Genomic DNA, 26,010 nt, shown 5'->3' on the forward strand with positions numbered 1-26,010 from the left:
AAAAGGGGAGGTAATATTTCTATCCTCTTCCCTTGGGTGCAGACGAGTGATCTCATGGGGTCAAGTCGGACATGCTTATCACACGTGAATATCAATTCGGTTTTTGTGCTTCCAACAAATGAAACACACACACACACACTCACTTGCGCTACAAGAAAACAGAAAGTCAGCAAGTAGATTGGAGTTCTTCTCTCGCTCTTGCCTAAACACACACACACATACACACACACACACATAAACACACACACACACTTACACACACACACACATACATACATACATACACACATACATACATACATACATACATACATACATATATATATATATATATATATATATATATATTTGCTCTGTCTCACACTCACAAACATCTATATTTCCCCCTTAGAAATAAGCTACTAATGAACCAATGCCAGAGTTTATCTAACTTCTTACACAAAAACGTTGGGTCCGTCGTTTCAGTCTCTTATCTTATATAATACAGACGTTACTTCAAAAAAGAAGATGATTACGTCCTACGCGTCATGCATTTAGTTATGCATATTAACCAATGACTTAAATTCTGCCAAGTCACTGGTTTTCCTGGCTAGCTCAGGCAACCCATTCCATGCTCTAATAGCACTCGGGAAGAAGGAGTATTTGCACAAATTTGTCCTAGCATATGGGACGAGGAATGTGCCTTTATCTTTGTGTCTTTCTGAGTATTTTATTAAATTTTGTTATTGTATTTGAAGATTATGGTTCAGTGTTTTATGACAAGTTTCTATAAAACATATCTGTGTGTGTGTGTGTGTGTGTGTCAGTCTCAAAGTACTCGACATCGTCTGCTGCCTCTCTTTTGCCTCCCTTGATTCTCTTTTGTCTCTAATTTGTCTCTTTTGCTTTTTTTAATTTATTTTTGTAGTCTCTTTCTTTTCTCGTCTGATTCTCTTTTTAGTATTCTTTGCCTCTTTTGATTCTCTCTTTTCTCTCTTTTGATTCTTTTGCAGATATACCAAAAAAAAAAAACAGTAGTAGAAAGAATGGTGAAAATTCAACGGCGCCTGGTGATTCCAGTTACCCAACCTGTGACAGCAGCTGTGTATCAAGGTTTGGCCTCTTCAGTCACACAAGAAGTTGCAAAGGGAAAATACCTTATCTCGAGACGTAAAATGCCACAGAACATTCTTGTTAGCCATTTTTTGATTATCTTTTTTTCTCTTTTGTCTTTCTTTTGATTCTCTTTTGCCGCTCGATGTCCAGCATAAAACCCATGCAGGCTATTGAACGTTCAGATGTGCTTGCTTAACCAACTTCTCAAAAGTTTGAGGGAATCTTTAGTGACACATTTCAAAGATATTGTAATAGTATTATTATTAAATTATATGGGACAGATGTTTATTTACAGGACATCACAAACATATAACAAGATCTGCGTTTATCACAGCATATTCATAACTCCATAGACTTGGGCTGAACTCCATTGTCAATGTCAACATTCCTTTCAAGTCTAGTCTCTAACAATGCACAAGCTAGAACACTAGATTGGATGGCGGTGTGCAAGGCAGGCAGGCAAGGCAGTATAAAGTCGCCCTTATTGCATATTTCCCAACTTTTTGACGCGCCTCATATAGTACCATCACATTTCAGAGACGCCCAATCAATGGGAAGCGTGGTCGAGAGGCTAAGTGCGCTTGAACTTGGCTTGGCTTGGCTACCTAGAAGGGTGCTCGAGGTTCGACACCCGACTCGGGCAGAGTTGTGTTTACTGAGCGCCCAAAGGCAGCACGGAAAACCAACTCCTAGGTACCACCTCCCCCCCACCGGTCTCACAAATGAGATTGGACCAAAAGCGCTCTGAGCATGCTATAAGCATGAAAGTAGCGCTATATAAAAGCTATAATAATAATGTACCATCAACGAAACTGTTATTTAACCGTATGCCGTATTGTTTTTAGTTAATTAGGAGATTTTCGCGACAAACTAATCAATGTCAAGGACGCAAAACTGAACCTCAGAAATGCCAACTAAATAAAATTCACAAGCAGAAGAGGTTAAAAACTTCTATTCAACTTCTAATTGTCTTGTATCTCGCTAATAACACAGCTTACCTGCACTTCATTTATTTTGTACGCCGGATACACCAAAAAGCTTGATATCTTTTTTAGTTTTTCCGCCATGTATGAAAATTTGCGTTATCTCAAGCTTTACTTTAAGGATCATTAAGATCAATACAAAATATCTATATATTCTTGACCTCAAAGGTCATTTATTGGAAAAACAATGGAATGGACCAAATGAGGTCATTGACCTATCTAAATGTGTACGCCAAAGAAATAGGTCAGTTATATCTACGTCTCGCAAGGGAACTCCTGCCGGGATTTACAAAAGTTGTATGAGCGTAATAAAAGAGTATTAAGAAAGAAAAAAGACTTTAAAAAATGAAGATCTAGAAAGATATGAAACAAAAAATTGTGTTAACAGGGTCGAGGAAATCATAATATAATAAAAATGATAACAAATTTAAGAAAAATAAAACAAATAACATCTGGTAGGGATGAAATGTGGGAGGCGCGGTGGCTAAGCGGAAAAGCGCTTGGGTGCCAAACTGGGGGTTCCGGACTCGAATCCTGGTGACGAAGGGTAGTTTTAATTTCGGGATCTTTGGGCGACCCTAAGTCCACCCAGCTCTAATTGGTACCTAACATAAGCTGTGGAAAAGTAAAGGCGTTTGGTCGTTGTGCTGGCCACATGACACCGCCGTTAACCGTAGGCCACAGAAACAGATGACCTTTTTCATCATCTGCCCTATAGACCACTAGTGATGAAATGCATTTCTGCTAAAGTACTTTTAAGCAAAAAATTTTAATTTTCGTTGTAATTTCTATGATTTAAGACATTTTTTCTCTTACGAATTCAAAGCTGTCTAACAAAAGAAATACATAATTTACCGATCAACTGGACTTACGCTAGAAGACTAGCATTGGTCAGCCTTGATGGCTGCGGTATGCGCTTCGGGCTGTAATCCCGATGGGTCCTAGTTTGAAACCTGTCGGTCTCTATCCCTGCCGCCCTGCATCAGGTTTGGACTAGGACGTCCTGACTTTTATTGCTGAAGGAACGAGCCAACAAACTAGAACTGGAAAATATTTTACCAAATGCTTTTAAAAAAACAAAGCTTTTATTAAGTGTAGTGATATCAATTAGTTTCGATTAGTCTTGTAATTAAATTTGTAATAGGTCTAGACTAACAATAAAAAAGCATTTAATAAAAAAAAAAGGGGAATGACATGAATTGGAAATCATGGCTCAAGCCTTCTCAGGCTTCTCAAGCCAACATGCTAACCACTCTGCTAGTGGACTGCTTATAAACATGGTAGATTGTAGAGTTATCTATTGTTTCTTTAGTCTCGTCCTATTTTTTTTTTCAGGTTTGTGTTCACTAAAATTCAGACGAGGACTTATAAAGGGGACTAACTCAGCTTAAACCACCACTTCAGTTAATTACAATTTCTTTCCCTTGTTGGAGAAACCAATAAAAAAAATTTATTTTCAATAGTTAATCAACTAATTGGTTAATTTTTTTTATTGCTTGTTTTGCTGTCAGGTAAAAGAAATAATTGTGCACAATTTCAGCTTGGGTGTCGAAGAACTCACGTAAACAACATTTTGACCAGACAGACAGAGTGATAGAGTGAATTGATAGAAGCTTTGTAATTAACTTATAAAACAAAAGTTTATAGACAAAAACTGTTTTCAATTTTTTTTTATTCAAGTAGAAAAATAGGAAATAAACAAACACTAAAATTTTTGGCTCTAAAGAAAAAAAAAATAATTTCTTGACTTAATGAATCCTGGAACAGTTGCTTAAGTTACAAGTTTGTGACCCAGATATTGCACTCGTACCAGGAACCCTAGCCAATGGCATTGATGAACATGGAACGTCTGTTGAGGTCACTCATGCCAACAGCCTTTCCAATCTCCAGCGTTGTTCCACCCCCATTCAGTTTAGAAAAAGGAAAAAAAAAAAACAAACAAAATATTTTATTCTCTAAGGAACATACAGGTCAGAGTGATCATTAATCCTTGTGTCCAATCGTAATCAACTATCAAGTCACGTGATTCCAACAAAAAAATAAATAAATGAAAACCTACAACGGAACAAATAATAATGCGCAATCAAGGGAACTTAGATGAAGGAACATTTGTAGGTCAGAGAAAAGTGATTTTTTTCCTGTCCAACAATGCTTTTTCATGAAAGATATTTTTTTTTCTTTAATTACCTAATTATTTAGTTTATTAATAAAGTGAGGTTTTGAAAATAAATATTTGTATTTCGCAGCTAACGGTTAACTAATGTGTCATGTGGCCAGTACAAAGATTATTCCCCCCCCCCCAAAAAAAAAAAAGATTAATTAGTAATTAGAGGTACGCGGAATCCAAAATTTCAGACTTAAAAAATCCCAGTCTATTCTGGTGTTCGAACCCGAGACATCCCGGCACACGTGTTTCATCACCTCTTGGTTTTAAATGCTGGCTGTAAATTGTTTATAGAAATTTGTTTCTGATGAAGCGCTAAATTATTTAGGAATATAAAGCTAAACTGTGCCTTGAACTGTAGGGTGATCAGTGTCTCATTAAATCTTTGTATGTATGGCTAAATAATGCTGCTAATGAAGAACAGCGGAGATGAAGAAGACAGTACTGCGGGTGGCGTCTGACTGTGGCACTAAAAGCCTTAGTCCAGAGCAACTTCAGAGCAACCCCCTTTCCCAAACACAAAGCTATATAAGATCATACAAATTAATGTTAATAAAAAGAGCCGCCCCTGACTGCTCAGACATCACAACGCTTGTCTTTTCATCTTTGTGAACTAAACATGTATTGCTGCTGTAGTGATTAAATTTCGTCAACAAAGAGACGAAAAAAAAAAGTTAACAGCCACCACACTGCTGGCCACCAGATAGTTTCTTTCTCCTTCTTCTCTATACCATCTCTTCGTTACCATCTCTCTATACCATCTCTTCGTTACCATCTCTCTCTTCACCCGTCTCTCCATCTCCCATACTCTCTGCTTAACCCTGGCCCCAGCCTACCCCTGGCCCAGGCTGCGGCAGCTCTGTTAACCGGAAATGGATGTTTCTGTTAAGCCGGGACTCCCAGAGCCGTGCAAAGATAAGGGGGCCAGTGGCGGCTGTAACATTCCTATTTAGGGCAGCTTATAATTTTCTTGGATAACTAGGAAAGGTGGAAAGGGGGGAGGGGAGGAATGAGGAATAAATCTTGAGACAGAAATAAAACAAAAAAGGTTTAACCAAATCTGGCGCTAAGGAAATGAAATTAGAATACAGAATGTGCTTTTAAACTTATTTAGTGGCTTTGCTCTAAATAACAAATAACAAACATTTGTTTTATTGCATATAAAGTTATTACGCAAAATAGTTTTATAACTGGTGTACGGATTATATCATCTGCCCTCTAGACCACAGGGTCTAAAAGGGAAAGTTTGCTACTTACTATTACGGATTATATAGAAATCTATTTATATTTAAATGACTGACATCTTGTAGTTTCAAGAAGTTTCATTCAATGCTGAAAGCTAAAAATAGTAATTAAAACAGTAAAGTGCGTTCTTATATTAAAGAAATTGAAAATTTCCCCCGATGTTGACGCTGTATATCTGTATGTGGAAGTGGTCGAGAGGCCAAGTACGCTTGAATTTGGTTTGGCTTGGATACCTATGAAGGGGTCTCGAAGTTCGACACCCGACTCCAGCAGAGTTTTGTTTACTGAGCGCCTAAAGGCAGCATGAAAACCTTCTCCCAGATACCCCCTTCCCCCAATGGTCCACAAATGAGATTGGACCATGGCGCTCTGAGCAATGCTATAAGCATAAAAGTAGCGATATATAAAAGTTTAATTTTTTTTATATCTATTTGTTGATCTTGTATATCTCAAAGTCATTTGTTCACTATCCATTCCTACCTACAGTAGGCCACTTCGCCCCCAAATACTACTACTACTACTAGTCATAATAATAACAATAATACATTTCTTGGAGTCTGATGAACAGTGCTATAACTTGCACATCAATCGCTTTATTAACGCAAACTTTACATCAGAAATTTTTGTTTCAAATAGCAGAAGCTCTAGACTCTATGACTTTCTATTTAAAAGTTGGATCTAGTAATATTTTTTTATTTAATTAGATGACCAACTACTGATATATCACGTATGTCAAATAATATCGAATGGCGTCCCCTGAACAGTTAGCGCAGCAACAAAGTCTCTAATTAACCAAAACAAAATGTCTTGAGCTCAAGACTTATGTTTGCATTTTTTCTGTAAGAAATATCGTAAATACCCCCCCCTCTCCCACATACAGTTTTTTCGTCTCGATGTTTTTCTCGGTCATTGTTTTTATGTTTTGGTTTGAACTGAAACCCAAAATTAGCTCGCGCGCTTTACAAGGACAGAGGGTTAACAAACTTTGGCGCTAGTTAAAACACTGTCACCTTGAAAATCCTTTCTTTTTTTGAACATTATAGTTTACAATGCAATCTCCCCCCCCCCCTCTCTCTCTCTAACCTCTCTGCAACCCCTCCCTTTCCTCCTCTTCGTCTTTCTCCATGTCCTTTTCTCCTTCCTCCTATCCTCCTCTTCCACTCTCTCCCTCTTTCTCTTTCTCTAGATCTAACATACAGTTGGGTCTGCGTAGCTGTGTGAAACACTGCTCTTTTCCTTAAACTTCAAGACAGACAGACAGACAGACAGACTGAGAGAAACAGAGATTCCTAAATGAGAAAAAGTCATTCTAGCCCTCGTAAGTGTGCCCTTTGGAAGCAGGTTTGCGGAAGTACAATCTAATATGCACTCAGTTGGGTCTGCGTAGCTGTGTAAAACATTGCTCTTTTCCTTAAACTTCAAGACAGACAGACAGACAGACTGAGAGAAACAGAGATTCCTAAATGAGAAGAAGTCATTCTAGCCCTCGTAAGAGTGCCCTCTGGTGGTAGGTTTGCGGAAGTACAACACTCTGAAAAGTGACGATAATAATAATAAGGAAATGTTCTCAGGCACTGCCAGGATACAGAACCTTCTGCTATGCAATTTAGTTAATTGGTTGAACACCATCGGGAAAAGTAGCTTTTAACAAAGCTTACATCAACTCACTTTGTCTGGTAAAAAGTTTGTACTTGTTATTTCTCCCACACCCTATCTCGGATCAAGCTGAAACTTTGCACAATCATATCTTTTGCCAGACAACACAACAATCAATAAAAAAAAAACAATTAGTTAAATAACTATTGGTAATTAATAATTTTGTTCGGAATCGAACAAGGGAAAGAAATTGCGCTTGAATGATGTGGTAGTATAGGTAGAAATAGCCCTTTTATACTATGTAGGTCGCCTCTTTAAAGTTTGAAGCTAACAAGAGATAACTATAAAACCCTCTATGTTCATAAGCAATTCACTAGCACAGTGGTTATTGTGTTGGCTTGAAGATGCTTGAGGCCGTACAACATTTTTATGTGTATATAAATACATTTTAAAAGTGATCACTATAACATTCATCCAGATGTCCCCTTCTTTCTCCCCCTCCCTTTTTGTTCCCAACTGGTCCAGACAAGTAAATGGGTCCGAGTATATTGAAAATCTAAAGGCATGAAATTGCCATAAACAAAAACAATTGGCAATAATATTTTTAATCGCACTGATTTATTATTGGTAGTCTAAAATCCCTAGAAATTTACTGATCCAAACTCATTGATACAAGTAAGTTTAACAAAATTAGTTTTTCTTTTTTTTTTTTAGCGGCCCCCGTAAGGGGAAAAAGCCGCTATTAGGTTTGTGCAAAATGTCCGTCTGTCCGTCTGTCCGTCTGTCCGTCTGTCACACTCAGATCTCGAAAACTAGAAGAGATATGAAAAATATTATTTCATCATTAAATCCGGCTTGAAAAGTTTAGGTGCAACGGCTACTTTTGGTTTTCTAAAAGCAAACCGTTTAATTTATAAAATTAATTATGCAAGCGATTTTTTCATAAAAATACACCAATTCTAAAACAATTACGTAAATGTAAGGGAGGCAATGTTACAATATGCTAACAAAGATGGACAATTTTTGTGTATTTTCAGTATCACTAAGTCAAATATATTTTTAAAATGTACAGGAAATGTTTACAACAAATACAAATAATAGTTAAAGACGTTTTTTCTGGTCAACTAGCTGCTAAAATTAAAAGAAAACATTTCTGTTTGTTTATAAAGGCTAATAATGCACTTTGTATGTAAATATCACGCACATTTTTTTAAATGGACTTTTTATGCAGCGATTTTCGTGCAGTAGCGTAACGTCGCAACATGATCAGGTGCTAAACCAATTCCTTAAACTTTTTTTAAAAATCAGATTTTATTTATTTTTTGTTTAGTGCCCCCATCCGAATAAAAGAAGCTTATTTTTGTGCGTTTTGTCTGTTGGTCGGTCTGTCCGTCACGATTAGATTTAAAAAACTAGAACTCTAAAAGCTATTGAAAATCGGATTTACCCTTTAATGTTCCTCCCATAACATCTCAATAGTTTTAAGTATCTAAAATTGATTGTTCCGGATTTTTTTGTGCAAAACTAATCAACGCCAACAAATGTTTGTTTGCTCTTCTAACTTATATTACATTCAATTTCCATGCTTAAACGTTGCAAAAACACATTATCAATAATATGTTGTTCCGTTTTTTATGTAAATAGCATATTAATGCTAAATCATAATCTCTATACTGACTTATATTTCATTAAGTGTAAAAATGTTCCGGATATTGTTTTATAAAACATGAATTATGCCTAATGATTGTTTGAAATCGCATAAGGCTTTAAAAAAAAAGTAATTTACTAGAATTGATTACTGAAAATTACTTTTTAGACATTTAATTTTCTTGTAAAACATAACATAGAAGTTTTGTAATCGATAAAGAAAGTTCCGGATTTTGTTTCTTACAAATCGTCGCCAGAAATTTCCGAATTTATTTAAAAATCTACTAACGCCAAATAATTGTTTGAACTCCCTCTTCTAATTAATAAACAAATAATCTTCTCATTTACGAAATAATGTTTTTACGGATTTTTATGAAAAATATATTAACTCACTACTCTCTTACAGTACATTTAACTTTCTACCTAAAACATTAAAAAATCTAATTATCGTTAATATTATGTTCCGATTTTTAAGGAAAACAGAATCCAAACACCAAAGTAAGGTATGAAAATCTCTCCACGTGGCTGTAGTACATCTAATTTTTATACGAGACCATCCAAAAAATTTAATTAACGGTATTACATTTATCTGAAATTCTCTTTTTCTTTTACTATTTATACAAACATCCGGAACAATCTATTATATAAACTTTTCAATTGTGTTCATACCTAAAAATTATTGCGATGTTTTGAAACGTAAAATAAAGGTTAATCAATTTTTAATAACTTTTAGTTGTTTTTTTTATATCAAGATAACGGACAGACCGACTGACAGACAAAACGCAAAAACAATGTGGCTTTGATCCTTTTTAAATAATATCTATTAGAACTCAGTGCACCAATGTCTATGAACCCTCGTTAAATATCTCGTGTAAATAAAGACATTTTTTTTATGGTACCGGTACTAGCCTATTGTGAGGTAATGGAATTTTTTTTTTCTTTGACGTCATATGAATGGACTCTTTTAATGTAATGTTAAAAGAACGCACTCGGTGCACCAATTTCTATTAACCCTCGAAAAAATTGCTTGTATTAATGAAAACATATTTTAGTCTAACTAAGCCGTGTGACGTAGTGTTTTTTTTTCCTTTGACGTCACATGGAATGAATTCTTTAAATGAAATGCTAAAAGAACGCACTCGGTGCACCAATGTCTATGAACACTCGAGAAATGGCTCGTGTTGATAAAGGTGATTTTTAGTCTAGCTAGGCCTTGTGACGTAGTGTTTTTTTTTTCCTTTGACGTCATATGGAATGAATTCTTTAAATGAAATGCTAAAAGAACGCACTCGGTGCACCAATGTCTATGAACACTCTATAAAAGGCTCGTAATGATGAAGGCGATTTTTATTCTAGCTAGGCCGTGTGACGTAGTGTTTTTTTTTCCTTTGACGTCATATGGAATGAATTCTTTAAATGAAATGCTTAAAGAACGCACTCGGTGAACCAAAGTCTATGAACACTCGATAAATGGCTCTTATAGATGAAGGCGATTTTTAGTCTAGCTAGGCCGTGTGACGTAGTGTTTTTTTTTTCCCTCTGACGTTATATGGAATTAATTCTTCAAATGAAATGAAAAAAGAACTCGGTATAGTAATGTTTATTAAGCCTCGTTATGTGACTCGCGTTTAAAAAAGGAATGATATCTTGATTTAGATCTAATCAAATTTTTTTTAACTAGATCTAGATTTTTATTACAGTATATCTAGATCTGGATTTATATTCTAATTAAAATTATTTTAGAGTCTAGATCTAGAATTTCTAGATCTAGTTTAGACTAAAATAGACTAGATTAAGATGTAGAATTTCAATTTCTAAACTTAAAGTGTAAAAAAAAAGTGTAGATTTTCATTTCCAAACGTTTTGATCAATATTGTAATGTTTTAATATACTAAAACTAATCTACTATTTTTTTATTAGATTTAAATTTACGGCAAATGAATCTTTGAAACATTATTACTTTTGACCATCGGATGGCTGCCTGGTCGTGCGGTTTGCGCGCTGGACTGTCGTTCAGATTTATGGATGGCCCAGGGTTCAAACCCTGCCCGCTCCCATCCCCCGTCGTCCTGCGGGAGGTTTGGACTAGGAAGTAATTATCTTCAACTCTGAAGGAACATCCGAAACGTGTAAAACATTTTACATCAAAATTAAATCACCTCTTGAATATTATTTGCGAATATGCAGATCCGACAGGGATCCGACTTCGACGGGGGCCGCCTCTGAGTTTGTGTAACACAAACTCTCTTTGTAATCTTGTTTATTTAAAGTATTTCTTTATATTTTCTTGTTTCTTGTTAAGATTCATAAGCACTATGAAAAGTGATTGTGTGAAAAGAGTGGACTAACTAATTAGTGACCTTTCCCTTCTTATTGTGTTGGATCAGGGACGTACACGAAATGACAGGTTTTATGACTGGATACAGACTGTATAGGAATGCATAATGAGTCCATACAATGGCTGTGTAATGAGTACAATGACTGTGTAATGAGTACAACGACTGTGTCATGAGTACAATGCCTTTGTAATATGTACAATGACTGTGTCATGAGTACAATGCCTTTGTAATATGTACAATGACTGTGTCATGAGTACAATGCCTCTGTAATGAGTTCAATGCCTGTGTAATGAGTACAATGCCTGTGTAATGAGTTCAATGCCTGTGTAATGAGTTCAATGCCTGTGTAATGGGTTCAATGCCTCTGTAATAAGTTTAATGCCTGTGTAATGAGTTCAATGCCTGTGTAATGAGTACAATGACTGTGTCATGAGTTCAATGCCTCTGTAATGAGTTCAATGCCTGTGTAATGAGTTCAATGCCTGTGTAATGAGTTCAATGCCCGTGTAATGAGTTCAATGCCTGTGTAATGAGTTCAATGCCTCTGTAATGAGTTCAATGCCTGTGTAATGAGTTCAATGCCTGTGTAATGAGTTCAATGCCTCTGTAATGAGTTCAATGCCTGTGTAATGAGTTCAATGCCTGTGTAATGAGTTCGATGCCTGTGTAATGAGTTCAATGCCTGTGTAATAAGTTCATTTCCTGTGTAATGAGTTCAATGCCTGTGTAATGAGTTCAATGCCTGTGTAATGAGTTCAATGTCTGTGTAATGAGTTCAATGCCTGTGTAATGAGTTCAATGCCTGTGTAATGAGTTCAATGCCTGTGTAATGAGTTCAATGCCTGTGTAATGAGTTCAATGCCTGTGTAATGAGTTCAATGCCTATGTAATGAGTTCAATGCCTGTGTAATGAGTTCAATGCCTATGTAATGAGTTCAATGCCTGTGTAATAAGTTCAATGCCTGTGTAATGAGTTCAATGCCTGTGTAATGAGTTCAATGCCTGTGTAATGAGTTCAATGCCTATGTAATGAGTTCAATGCCTGTGTAATGAGTTCAATGCCTATGTAATGAGTTCAATGCCTGTGTAATAAGTTCAATGCCTGTGTAATGAGTTCAATGCCTGTGTAATGAGTTCAATGCCTGTGTAATGAGTTCAATGCCTGTGTAATGAGTACAATGCCTCTGTAATGAGTACAATGCCTTTGTAATTACAATGCCTTTGTAATGAATACAATGACAGTGTAATGATAACAATGACTGTGTATGAGTACAATGATTGTTTAATGAAAGTACACATGTGTACGAATGTTTGGAGATAACTTCAACCATTTTTAGCTATCTTAATGTTTTACTTTAGCGACGTCAAAACTCTGCAACTTTCTGTGTAAGAGATTTTTTTTTCTGGGTAAGCCAGGAGTGCGCGGGGGGGGGGTAAATCAAAGTCTGTGTTTGTTGACCCCCACGAGGGCGCCGTTAATCAGTTTGACATGCTTGTCTGGCTAATTTATCCCTTGTCTAGTTCTCCATCCAGAATGGTGTACCAAATCTTGTCAGACGCCGGGAACGTTGCGCCATATTGACATAGGGTTCAGAACCCACATTGACATAGGGCTCGTTGCGTCACACTGTCAGAGGGTTCGTTACGTCACATTGACAGAGGGTTCGTTGCGCCACATTGACACAGGGTTTGCTGCGCCAGATAGACTGATGTTTCGTTGGGGACTTACAAAACCACATGTACATTTAAGGAGTTGCCTATATAATTATTACCAACATTTTTAAGATAAGATAAGATAATTTTTATTGATCCAATCAAATGGAAACTCAGTTTGACTACAATTGACCACCTCAGTGTAACTACTGTACAATAACAAAATAGATGCAAATACCAACAACATTCACACATGAAACACATACACACTCACAACTAGCTCTTTATAACTTAGACTACTATGTACTTCTCTATGACGACAGCTGATCTTGTAACACTCTGACCGAAAGTGGGATCAAGGAGTTTTTAAATCTTTCTGTGTTAGTCCTAATGGGAAGGAGACGACCACTTCGTTCAGATCTGATTCAACAGTGGTTTAATAGGTGCAGGTTGACTTTAAGAATCGTGAGTGTTTCGGAAAGGCATATTTCATGAAAAAGCTCTTCAAGAGATGGTAGCTGTGTTCGAGTGACGTACGATGCTTTTTTAAATTAGTCTATTTAGTCTAAGTCTTTGTACCAGTGAATTACTGAAGTGAAAGAGATCTAACTAATCCTGATATATCAAAGGATGATTGAAAGCAAGCATTTATTCTTCGACCTCTGGATACAAATAAAACATTGATTCATCCACCTATGATTTATCGATCATTCCACTCCTTTCTCCATCAATGATTTATACAAGATACAATTATGATTTATCACACATCGATTCACTAACCACTGATTCATTGATCACTCATTCATAAACCACTGATTCATCAATCTCTGATTGATTCATTGACCACTAATTTACAAACCATCAACACGATTTAATTAAATTAGTCAAAATATATTGGCTTAATAAAATATTTTAAAATAATAAATAAAGTGTTCCCACTTCCCTATACAAATTCAATCGTCCAGTTTATGCAATTTCTTAGTATCCACTCTGAAAGCGCGATGGCTGAGCGGTAGATCGCTTGGCTTCCGAACCGGGGGTCACGGATTCGAATCCTGAGATTTTTAATTTCGGGATCTTTGGGCGCCTTTGAGTCCATCCAGCTCTAGAGGGTACCTGACATTAGTTGGGGAAAAGTAAAGGCGGTCGTTGTGCTGGCCACATGACACCATTGTCAACCTTAGGCCACAGAAACATATGACATTTACATCATCTGCCCTGTAGACCACAAGGTCTGAAGGGGGAACTGTACTGCACTATTATCGACTCTCATGTATTATCTCTCTCTCTACACCATCCAAGCCACTGAGACTCTTTGCTCTTTCTCTCCTAATCGACGATCCCATCGTTGATTCGACCTCATTAAATTAAATTAAAATTTTATAACCTGACTTTGTGTTATATAAAAAAGAGCATGCATTCCCCTTTAATTCTAGACCAAATAAAACATTTTCTGATAACAAACAACAAAGCTATTGAAGCTTAATCATAACAGGGGGAGTGAAATAGTAATGAGCTAAAAGAAGAACTTCGAAGCGTGGACAAAATACTAACGGAGAGAAAGAGTTAACTAGCTTACCTTGCCAATCTTGATTGGTGAAACAATTTCTTCCAGCTGCTGGCGACTGTCATTGCTGGTGTAGGGGTGCGAGTCATCCACATCATACACTTGGACTACAATACTGAAGGTCCTCTCTTCCAGGGTCTGACCGTCGCGTCTAACGGCGCAAGAACCCTTCACTTCAAACGTCTGCTGTAGTTCGCGGTCAGGTGGCGAGACTAAATAAATGTCATTGGAGGTTTCGTTGATGGTGAGGTGGTCAGCACAAGACTCTGAAACAATTTGTTAATGTAAATTAAATAGTTCAAAGGTTGGAAAATTAAGATACACGTTTTCACATGTTATAAATTTCTGAGAGATGTCATTATATCCCCAATGAGGTAGTTCCGAATCTCTGACCTACTTTATAAAAAGTCACGTGACTGTGGCAATATCTTCCTATGATAAGATGTAGATCTAGATTTAGTGCTAGCCTAGATCTAGTAGACCTACTAAATAATCACAAACATTAGTGAATTATTGTAACATAATTTTTATTACTTAAAGATGTCTAGATCTAGACTATTTTCATGTTTAAATTACAATGAAATCAATGAGGTCATCAATGTAAAAACACACCCACGTGACTGAGAAGAACTACCCCAATTCGTCATGTATAAAAATGGTCTTAAATAATCTGACTAAAGACTGCAATTTACAGATGCTGCTGTCACTGCGGGCTACTGAGCTTCACCCTGTGTTATAAATACTTTATGGGATGAGTTTATTGGCTATATAATTGGTTTACGAGGAAAAAATTATAGAGATGCAATTTTCTGTTGATTTTTATGTGATTGGGTTGGTAGGAGGTGTTTTTTACAAAGCTTTTATAACTAACTCTGTCTGTCTGTCTGTCTGCCTGTCTGTCCGCATGGTAAAAAATTTGAATATGTTTTTCTTCCCTTTCCCATTTTTGAATCAAGTTAAAGCTTTGCAGGTTTATTCATTGAACCTGGCAAGACAAGAATCAATAAAAAAATCAATTACTTAATTAATTGTTGGTGTTGTATTATTTTGTTTTATTTCGAGATATAGTAGATAAATGCTACTGGTGATATATTTATTGTGACCTACTATTTTGATTAGGTCATAAGACCAGTGACCTCTGCTGTACTGGCAAGTTAGTCCAGAGGTACTCTGTGGTCCCAAAATATATTATCTAGGCTATTAACTATAGCCTCTAGATATACAAAATTACTGAGACAGACAAGTAATAATACTAAGATTTCAGTTGCAACAAAAAAAAAGTTTATTTTAGAAACAAAAGAAATAGATCATGTCAACTGTCACAGATATGTGTGTGTGTGTGTGAGCAAAGTTAATTATTTTGTAAGGTGTTTCCACGGCTCACCGACAGACTTGACAGAGTACAGACAAAGGGTAGGAATAGTGTGACACTTAGATTTATACCTGGTAGGGCGACTCGATACCCGTAGGATGGGACAGACACGGACGATTTAGTAGCGTTAGTTTAGGCGTGGGTTAGGGTCTCAGCCTTTATAGAGTAGAGTTTTGGGGTAGTCGGGACACAGCGCCATGTAGTGTTAGCAGGGGCGTGTGTCGTGTGCTAGGCGTTTTCGGGTGAACGACACATACAGACATTGGGAGCAAGTCGCCGAGGCTGGCTCGCGATCTTGGCTCCAAGAGGTGTGAGTTGTTTACTAGAGACAACATGTAGGAACTAATTCTTAGGGACCAGGGTAAGAAGACATGTTTTTATTAGTTATATATCTAGCTTTAGATGTTAGTTGATTGTGATTAAATAGAATGGCGCTTTAGCGAGTTGTTAGCGATATTTTGATTTTTTGTCTATTTAGAGTGACAGTCTTGGTGAGTCTTAAAGGAGTCTTAGTGACAGTCTGAGTGACAGGCAGTTCACAGTCCGAAGGCGGTAGATGGCAGTCTGGGTGGCAGTCTTGAGCATGTGGCAGTCTAGCGTAGAGACACAGAATAGATGTTAGCGACAGTGGCGTAGTCAGGAAGACAATGAACGACATGCAGTGATTGACATCAGATGACATGGACAGCGGTACTGAACTCTGATGCAGTCTGCGGCGCTGGGTCCAGTGCATAGAGGATAGAGTAGCCGTGGTGGTCTGATTGGCTTGGGTGATTAACTGCTGTATTGTTGAGTATGTCTTTATTGTTTATTATGTTAACAGATATCATAGTTTTATTAGTACATAGTATTGAAGTCACTTGTCTTATGTTATTAATTTTATGTTATTCATAATATATGTTTGTAGTTATCAATTCATTTCATCAATCTATCATTACATTTATTACATTATTTTAAAGTGGCCATCGATGACCTATTTAGAAGATTAAATATTAGTTTTAATTAGAGAGTTTGACTTTATTTCGAGTATTCGTTATGTGGTCATTTATGTTGTGACATTGTTGTCATTAGTTTAATTTATATACATTCCAAGTAATTACATGCACCAAGAGCGAGAATCATCACTAGACGAAAAGAGCCAATGGAATAATACTGGTACATGTATATATTAAAGTGAGGTGAAATGAAGTAGTAATGAGAGGGCTGATATGTAGGGTCGTGACATCAACTAAAAACGGAAATAAAGGCTATCAAAAGAAAATGAAATAATGAAAAAATTCAAAATAGTAGGACAGGTTCAGGTCAAAATAATCAAAGAACCAGCATCACAGAGGCACGATAGTGTCTCATCTCAAAAACCAAAACAATGGTTTACAATAATATAATACATGTCATGACAATTTAGTGACGTCATCCATGAGACACACTACAGTCTCGTATCAAAACAAAAGATGTCTTTTACAAAACAAAAATTTATAGGGGAGGATAAGAGACTAAGTAGACATATAACATATACTATTTACATAAACCAACTTATTAATAACAAATAAATAAAGTCTACTTAGCTCATTATCGAACTACTCTCCCCATAACAGCGACACACTCCTCTTGAGTAACACAGTTATAGAACAACAACACAAGTATTAGTTAAACATTATAGAGATTTAGTTCAAACTACACTGGTCAGCTCAAGGACTCAACAAGAGAGAGTGGCAATTGTAAACAGTTAACAGGGACTTAAATAAAGTATTAAAGGGGACTAACTCTTATTGAAAAACAAATACAGTTACCTTTATTGTCTCTCTTCTCACATATATAGGCCTATATATATATATATATATTTAATTAGTTCATTTGTTACGTTTTTGACACCTCCCATTGTTGGATTGATTTGAACTTTGGCAGAATTCTTCATAGTCTAACAATACACGAATCAATCCAAAAATTAGCCAGTTAGTTAATCATTTAGTGTTAATTAATAAATTTAGTTTTATATAACAGAAATGGAGATAAACCGTGAAATATTCAGATAAATAGTTTTTTTTTTCTATTGCTTCCTTATGTTTCGCAGTGTGGAGTTGCAGTTGAGACAGTGTTAATGTCATGATGGACATGAAGATTTACTTGGATAAGCAAAGACCGCATCACAAATGAATAGATGAGAAACAGGATCAATACAGCAATTAGACCCCACGATGACCTGCTAGCTACTGTCAAAAAACACGCCAACTTAAACTCTAAGGCCATATCACAATGTCCACTGGCCTCGCAAAGACCTTCCTTCAGGGAACAGTACCAGGAAAAAGAAGAAGAGACAGAGAAAACGATGGGCAGACAACATAAAAGAATCGACAGGCCTGTCATTGAAAGAAATTCTATCCAGGGCAAAAGACAGAGAAATGTAGAAAGAGTGTAGACAGATCTCGTGTGGTGCCCCAACGGCTCAACAGACTAAGACATAGATGAAGATGAAGAATAGGCAATGTTTATGCATTTTAATAATCGTTTAGTGTGATTAATTTTTTGTAGGGATATTTATATTGTTTCTTGTAACTGGGTTAAATACAAATCTTGTTTTTAAATTTTCATGTTTTTTTCATGTTGGGAGTTGACAATACTTCCCTTTGGTCAGTGGCGTCACTAGGGTTAGTGTCAATCGGTGCGGGCCGCAACTTCTACACCTTCACTGATGATGCCACTACTTTTACATTAACCACAGATAAAAAAAACTTGTATTGATATTTACTGATACGCCTCTGAGACATCTGAATGTGGTCTGTTTACTTAATGCCAACTGTAGCTGAAAAAAAGTCTTTGAAGTGCGAATGTGGGGCTGGAACCAGAGGAGTACTGACGCCAGCTAGTGTAAAGCTAGAGTAAAGCTGTCTTTGGCTTGAGACCCTGAAGTAAATTAAATGCAAGCTACATCTGACGTCAGGGAGCATGGTTCACTGGTATCCGCCCCCTCCCCCTTCCCAATTCCTTCTAGATGACAAAAGTCGATTGGCTCTGGTCGTTCTATCATACATTAAGGCACTGAGCATAGTTTCTAACGTTTTGATAAGGGCAACTTTCAAACATGATATGAACTCAATGGACGGAAGAGCGTTGATCTCGCTGGGGATGGAATATTGTCATTGGCTTCTTTTTTTTTTTTTTTACGGCAACAAATGTGGTTTGTGTTTCTGGTAAATAAATCTAGAACTCGTTACCAAAAAAAAACAGTCTATATTCACCTATGGCCACATAACAAGATCTACGGGGCTCTCAAAGACCTTCCTTCAGGGAACAGTGCCAGGAAAAGAAGAAGAGGCATACACAAAAAGCGATGGGAGGACAACATTAAAGAATGGACGGGCCTGCCATTGAGAGAGGTTCTAAACAAGGCAAAAAAAAAAAAAAGAAGGGAGGAATGGAGAAAGACGGTCGACAAGTCTTGCCTGGTGCCCCAACGGTCCAACAGACTAAGGGATAGTAAAGGTAAAGGTAATATTCACTCATTTGTAGACCAAATTATAACCATCAAAGACGTAATATTAGAAAGGAGTATTTAGATATAAATTGTAGAGAAGCAAAGGTAGCGGTGTTATTTATTTATTTATTTTTTATTTTTTTTGTCACTAAGATACAATTGATCTTTCGAGTCCTGAGAGACTAACTCCTGTCAGGTGGTGCACTAATTGTTTAGCTTATGACGTCATCAGTCACGCAGAAGACATCTCTAGTTTTCTTGTTTCATCTTTTTTTTTTTTTTTTTAAATTATTTAGACGTAATTTATTCATGGTCTACGCCATACCGCCAGTTTGAACGTCTGCCAGAAGACAGTGTATTCGCTCATAGGAAACTTGTTTAGAACTTTTAAAGAGAACCGAATGGTAAAAAGATGAGAGGACTGGCGTGCAGAGGGAGGGATAGAAATTAAGGTAAGGGCGGGGAATTTAAACTTTTGCGGAGGGAGGGATGAGGAGTGAACGGAAGGGCAAAGAAATACTATCGCACATACCACAGGCTGGGAAACGCGTCCATTTGATTGAGCGCTGGGGTATCGAACCGATCGCTTTGGGGTTGAGGCTGAATCGACTGCTGAACTTTAGGGTAAGACATAATATTCGCTTAAAAAATGCGAAAACAAAAAAAAAGCCTTGTTGCTAGAAGGATTTTATCAAAAAGTGCTATGGTGCTAAACAATCCGTTTTAAAGAACACGTTTTGGATGCACATTTAGTGTCTGAAAAGTAAAAACAAAAATGGTCTCTGTTGAAAGCACTTTTAAAATATGGCGTAATCCTGTCAATACGACCTAGCATGTCACCTGCCAATGTTGTATATATATTGTTATAACTCTGCCATTCGCACCGCCATCTAAGCTAGAAGGTGCGCACTGTGATAAACTGGACTGGAAAGGATGTCAACATTAGAAGAGGAGAACGATTTCCGCCCAAGTTGAGAGCCAATATGGAGAGATTGTGCCTAAGATAGATGTTGTTTTGTGTACCTGTGATGTCGTGTACATAAACGTCTATGTCTCGTTGAGTTGCCTCACTTAAGTTATTACAATATATAGGGGCGGGCTGACTATATGGGCATTTGGGGCAAATGCCCGGTGGGCCGGTACTCAAATGCTATTAGTGCGGTTACAACACATAATACGTGCGAATGGGCCCCAAAAAAATTAACTCAAGTCTATTGTAAACAGCCCAACAAACACCAATGCAACAAGCAACAATGCAACAATGTTCAATACAGTAGGCCTATGCAGACATCTAGCACACTCAGATAAATCCTTAAATAACTCATTGAACCCACCTCATCATTGGGAATTTCAAAAAAAAACTATAATTTGATTTACACAATGCTATCAAGAAACGTAATAATTTATGGGCCGTACTGTATAGAAATGTATGTCTCTCTCCACCTCCCCTCCCCCTCTCTTCCTCCCGCTCCCATCCAAAAAACAACAACAACAAAACAACAAAAAACCAAAACATATTTTCAAAAGAGACAAACAACTGTTATGTTCAACTAAAACCAATACAACATTGCTCCTACTAGACATTATCTCTAAATATAAAGCAAACTAGTTTCAATGCAGACAGGATAAAAAAAAACAACAACTTTGAAATGGAATTCTTTTTCATTGAAGAGAAAATATTTTAACGACCCAAGAACAATGAAGAATTTAAATAAGAAACATCTTCGTGATGACAAATGTCTTAGTTCCACCAATTGTCTGTTTAGTGACTGGGAGAAAAACAAGATCATGATGTCATAGTTATAAATACATGTGTCTCTCTTCCCCCCCCCCCTTTTCTCACCAATCATCAAGGCGGATAACCCTAGTAGTAAATGTACTTTGTCAGTAAAGGGACATAACTAATTCTTCAACCAATGCGCAGTATCCAAGATGTTACAAACAGTGGCTGTAATAGTAAGTCCCAACAGATGTAAACAAGCATTTAGCATAGCACTTCCTGCATGTTGTCTGGTTACCTAGGAGAAAGTCATTTTTGATGAGTCCTTCAAGAACTAAGGGTCTTATGATGGGATCCTGAAGGGGAGCAACTTTACACCTTTAGAAGTTTCTAGTATTGATCACGTTTGACAAGATTACTTCCCCTAATTAATGACAACACTTTGCAAGGAAGAAAAAAACATGTTTTTGTATTTGTGTTAATTATTTTTTCTCTCATCGGGAGAGAAAGAATCCTGGTTAAATGAATGTATTGATCTCCTATATATTATAATAGTCCAACGATAAGCCTTAAGATCTAGACATAGGAGACCATGTGTATAGTTCATTCAAGATAAATATTTTTTCTCTTTAGCCAAATTTTAATTTCTTCTTTAACTTTGAAAAATTATAACGGTCAAACTAAAGTTTTCTCCGTGTGGCCAATGAGCTAGTAATTCTATTCTCAGCGATATACATCGACTGTTAAATTTTTAGCAAAATCTGTAGAGGCGTTTTTCTTTTATATCCGTGTCAAGGTTCCACCAAAGTATCAGTATATGAATTTGTGGCTTAAATACAGGTATTGTAAACAAATTTTTTTTTTATTAAAAACTTGCCATGGAGTCGGGTTAGTTATGAGCCAGTGCTCAGTAAGTGATGAGACGATAATGAGCCAGTGTTGTATCAGTGTTTGGTTAGTTATGAGCCAGTGTTGTACCAGAGTTTGGTTAGATATGAACCAGTGTTGTATCAGTGTTGGTTTGGTTATGAGCCAGTGTTGTATCAGTGTTGGTTTGGTTATGAGCCAGTGTTGTATCAGTGTTGGTTTGGTTATGAGCCAGTGTTGTATCAGTGTTGGTTTGGTTATGAGAGAGTGTTGTATCAGTGTTTGGTTTGGTTATGAGCCAGTGTTATACCAGTGTTTGGTTAGTTATGAGCCAGTGTTGTACCAGAGTTTGGTTAGATATGAACCAGTGTTGTATCAGTGTTGGTTTGGTTATGAGCCAGTGTTGTATCAGTGTTTGGTTTGGTTATGAGCCAGTGTTGTACCAGTGTTTGGTTAGTTATGAGCCAGTGTTGTACCAGAGTTTGGTTAGATATGAACCAGTGTTGTATCAGTGTTGGTTTGGTTATGAGCCAGTGTTGTATCAGTGTTGGTTTGGTTATGAGCCAGTGTTGTATCATTGTTGGTTTGGTTATGAGCCAGTGTTGTATCAGTGTTGGTTTGGTTATGAGAGAGTGTTGTATCAGTGTTTGGTTTGGTTATGAGCCAGTGTTTGGTAAGTGATAAGACGGTAATGAGCCAGTGTTGTATCCGTCTTAGGTTAGTTATGAGCCAGTGTTGGGTTGTTAATGGGCCAGTGTGTGCCTAATAATGAATCACATTTGAGACAGTGTTGAGACATGGCCGCTCGATGAGTCGAGTTGCTGGAGTGAGGCTTGATGTCTTAAAATTTTCGATATACGATTATTATTCAAAATTGTTCATGTCTCAAGTTCCACAGACTTTGCTATTTATTTGAAAATGTTCATGTCTCAAGTTCCACAGACTTTGCTATTTATTTGAAAATGTTCATGTCTCAAGTTCCACAGACTTTGCTATTTATTTGAAATTATCATGTCTCAAGTTCCACAGACTTTGCTATTTATTTGAAATTGATCATGTCTCAAGTTCCACAGACTTTGCTATTTATTTGAAATTGATCATGTCTCAAGTTCCACAGACTTTGCTATTTATTCGAAATTTTAGATTCCAACTTTTCCCCCAATATATCTTTTAATTCTAGTTTGATGTATTGTTGTATGCATGTACAGCAAGAAAACACAGACAGACAACACAAGTACAATAGTATAGAAAAGAACTATAGGATAGAAGAGCTGCTATCAAATAGATTCCGGTTCTGCAAGTATTACAGTCTACTTGACGACGATCTGAAGTACCACCGTCTCGCCGGCCATAGTGACCCAACTAAGTGGATGAAGAATGACCGTGCCGGCTTGTTTTCCCCTGTCAGCACAAGACGCTCATACATCAGGCTAGCAGCACCAATGATTAATAAAACACAGTCTCTTGAAAGCTGATGTTTTAATGACAGCCCCAGAGAGTGTTCCAGGGAATTCTCAAACATGTTAAGTGACCGTTGCCGTGACAGCTTTCTCAATATTGAAGGGTGAAACCATGGGTTCGTATTAGTAGTTAGCTTCACTTTTAGTTTTTAAATATAACGACAAAATATAGTTTTTAAAGTCGAGCATAAATTTATTTTTTATTTATTTATTTACTACTATCTCCAGCAGGAAGAACCTGCCCAGTGTGAATATTCCGGGCTCACATAGGTCTCACCAATCACATGAGGAATTACAAAACCCCAGTGCAAACCCCTCAGCCACCTCGATTACAAAAGAGGCCATCATCGAACTACGATGGACGAACTACGTGTTTGTGTGTGTATATATGTTAAGACGTGGGATTGAACTTAAGAAAATAACTCATCGATTCTCAGATCGCTGGTATCTCTCCGATTGCAGAAGCACAATCCAACTAGGATCAATCAATATCCCCGATCAAAAGAAATAATGTCGCAATCTCCAAATCAAATTTACATATCCCGATTCACTAACACAATAGAAAACAATCCTCAATCCTCAGTCAAGAAATCCAAACTCATCACTTAAGTTTCATAACACATTTACACACTAGTTAAGGTCATTTACGTCCAACAGCATAAACAAAAATCACCTTACTTTGCATTTGGAAATAAATGGTTAGTCAGGGAGGAACAGGGTTACAACAATATTTATATATATATACACTAGACATAATTTACCCGCGGCCCGAAGGTCTTAATTTGCGTATCACTTTCGATATAGTCACCGAGAGTGCTTTGTAAACAATTAAACGAAATAATAATTTTATAAGTATAGGGAATGCGTGAATGCAAAAATAATATGAATGAATAAATAGCTAATGGACTTTGGATCCGTTTTTTCAAATAAAAACATTTGCTTGTAGGCCTATATATATTTGATTAAAATTTGAAATGAATAGAGTGTAGCCAAAAAGGGTTTTGAGTTAAACATCCCCCCCCCTTTTCAGTTGGGTTTGAAGCTAAAAAAATACTTCTTCAATATATAAAAAAAGCAATTACACATTCAAAAATCTATGAGCGTAGCTAAGCCAAGTCCTGTTTTGAGTTTTAATCCCCTCCTCAAGATAGCTTTTTTTTTTTAAAGTTTAAAACCCCTCCATATGGTTTTGAGTTTAAAATTATTTTGACGATAAAAATTCCCTTTTCGATATAAAATCTAAAACAAACTACAGTCACCTTATTCAAGGAGCGTAGCCAAGAGAGGTTATTCTACCAGTGGCTTGGATCCATTAATAATGTGCAGTGAAAAGTCATCTGCAGAAATTGAAAAAGTCTAAATGTGGCTCAACAAAGATGGCTAAGACGGATTTTAGGAGTCGGTTAGAGAGATCAAGGAAATTCTATGCCGAACTGAGAGTCGACCCCTTTAGTAAGGTTGTGACAGAGCGTCGCATGAAGTTTGCGGGACATGTTCTACAACAAAATGATTAACGCATTATAATAAGAGTTGAGATGACATGGAGACACTTTCACGGAGGTCCTCAGAGCATGTCTGAAGAGGCTTGAGACATTGCCAGGGTCAGATTTTTGTGAAAACAGCTTGACGGCAAACGCGCCGAACGGCGAGGAAGGACTTAGATCAGTAGGAATAGCATATTAGGTTTTTGAAATAAACTTTTTAATAGCAGGATAATGCAATTTAAATACCTCAGAATAGGCATTTTGTTGGTTTTTAATACCGGAAATAGTTCTTGGCGTCGGGGCTTCGCCCCGCTCTGGGGGAGCTCTCTGCGCTTCCCCCGACCCCTTTGCTGGCTAAGGCGGGGAGTCTACAATTTTTTTTTACTAACTCCAGGAAGAACCTATTCTAGGACACAATAAACTTCTTCCAGAGAATGTAAGGTCAGAATGTAATAAAGATTAATTATGTATACACACACAAACATATATTTAAATATATATTATATTTTTTTGGCAAAAAAAAAATCCTGGCTACGCCCATGACTAGATCTAATACTAGACTTAGACTTCTGATTTAGAACTCTTAAGATCTAGTCCAGGTCCAGATCTCCTTTTAGATCTTTTTAGATTTACATAAAAAATGTTAGTAAATCTTATTTTAGTATCCTTGTAAAGCTTAGATATTTTTTTAAAAAACATTGAAGCAACTTTAAATTTACTTTGTTATCGTATAATATCGGTACACTAAGGCTAACTACGCCATGTTTTTTCCCAGTCTAGTCAAGCCAAATTTACATATTTTTTTTTAATTTGAAAAAAGTATAACGGTCAAACTAAAGTTTTCACTGTGAGCCAACGAGCTAGTTTTTCTATTCTCAGCGATATACATCAACTGCTAAAGCTTTAGGAAAAACTTTACAGGTGTTTTTGGCATCAGCTGTCCTAGTTCCAGAATCCAGGTTCCATGAGGGAATGGCTTGAATAGAGGTATTGTAACAAAATACAGAGAGAGAGAAAGCGAAAAAAAAGGGGAAGCGATAAGAAGAAATGTAAAGGTGATGTAGTAAAGTCTATAAAACGTTGAAAATGAAAAGATGAAGGTTTGGAGAAATTTTGAATATAAAATAGACACTAATGAATGTCAAGGACAATATGTTGACATGTCACTTATTGTCTAGTTCTAAAAGTGGAATAGCTGACACATTTGGATTCTGAAGGGTTAAAAAGTGCTACAAAAAAAAAAATTATAGGCTTTTTGAATTCCATAGTCCAGCCCAACATAACCAACACCCTGTACGGCAGTGCTCAACAACTGAAGAAAACAGCACACTTATTTTTCCTGGTCA

General features: G+C 36.7%; 1 protein-coding gene across 2 annotated transcripts in view; it reads right to left on the bottom strand.

The window, feature by feature from the left end:
- LOC106065621 (proto-oncogene tyrosine-protein kinase receptor Ret-like) overlaps nt 1–26,010 on the bottom strand; it is a 206,543-nt gene that overhangs the window by 70,664 nt on the left and 109,869 nt on the right. For both annotated transcript variants that reach the window (XM_056021661.1, XM_056021663.1), the window contains exon 5: nt 14,302–14,555. In XM_056021661.1, coding sequence (XP_055877636.1) covers nt 14,302–14,555 — 254 coding nt within the window. The remainder of the gene's footprint in view (nt 1–14,301; nt 14,556–26,010) is intronic.

The sequence above is a fragment of the Biomphalaria glabrata genome, chromosome 2 (assembly GCF_947242115.1).
Source record: "Biomphalaria glabrata chromosome 2, xgBioGlab47.1, whole genome shotgun sequence".
Taxonomy (NCBI): domain Eukaryota; kingdom Metazoa; phylum Mollusca; class Gastropoda; family Planorbidae; genus Biomphalaria; species Biomphalaria glabrata.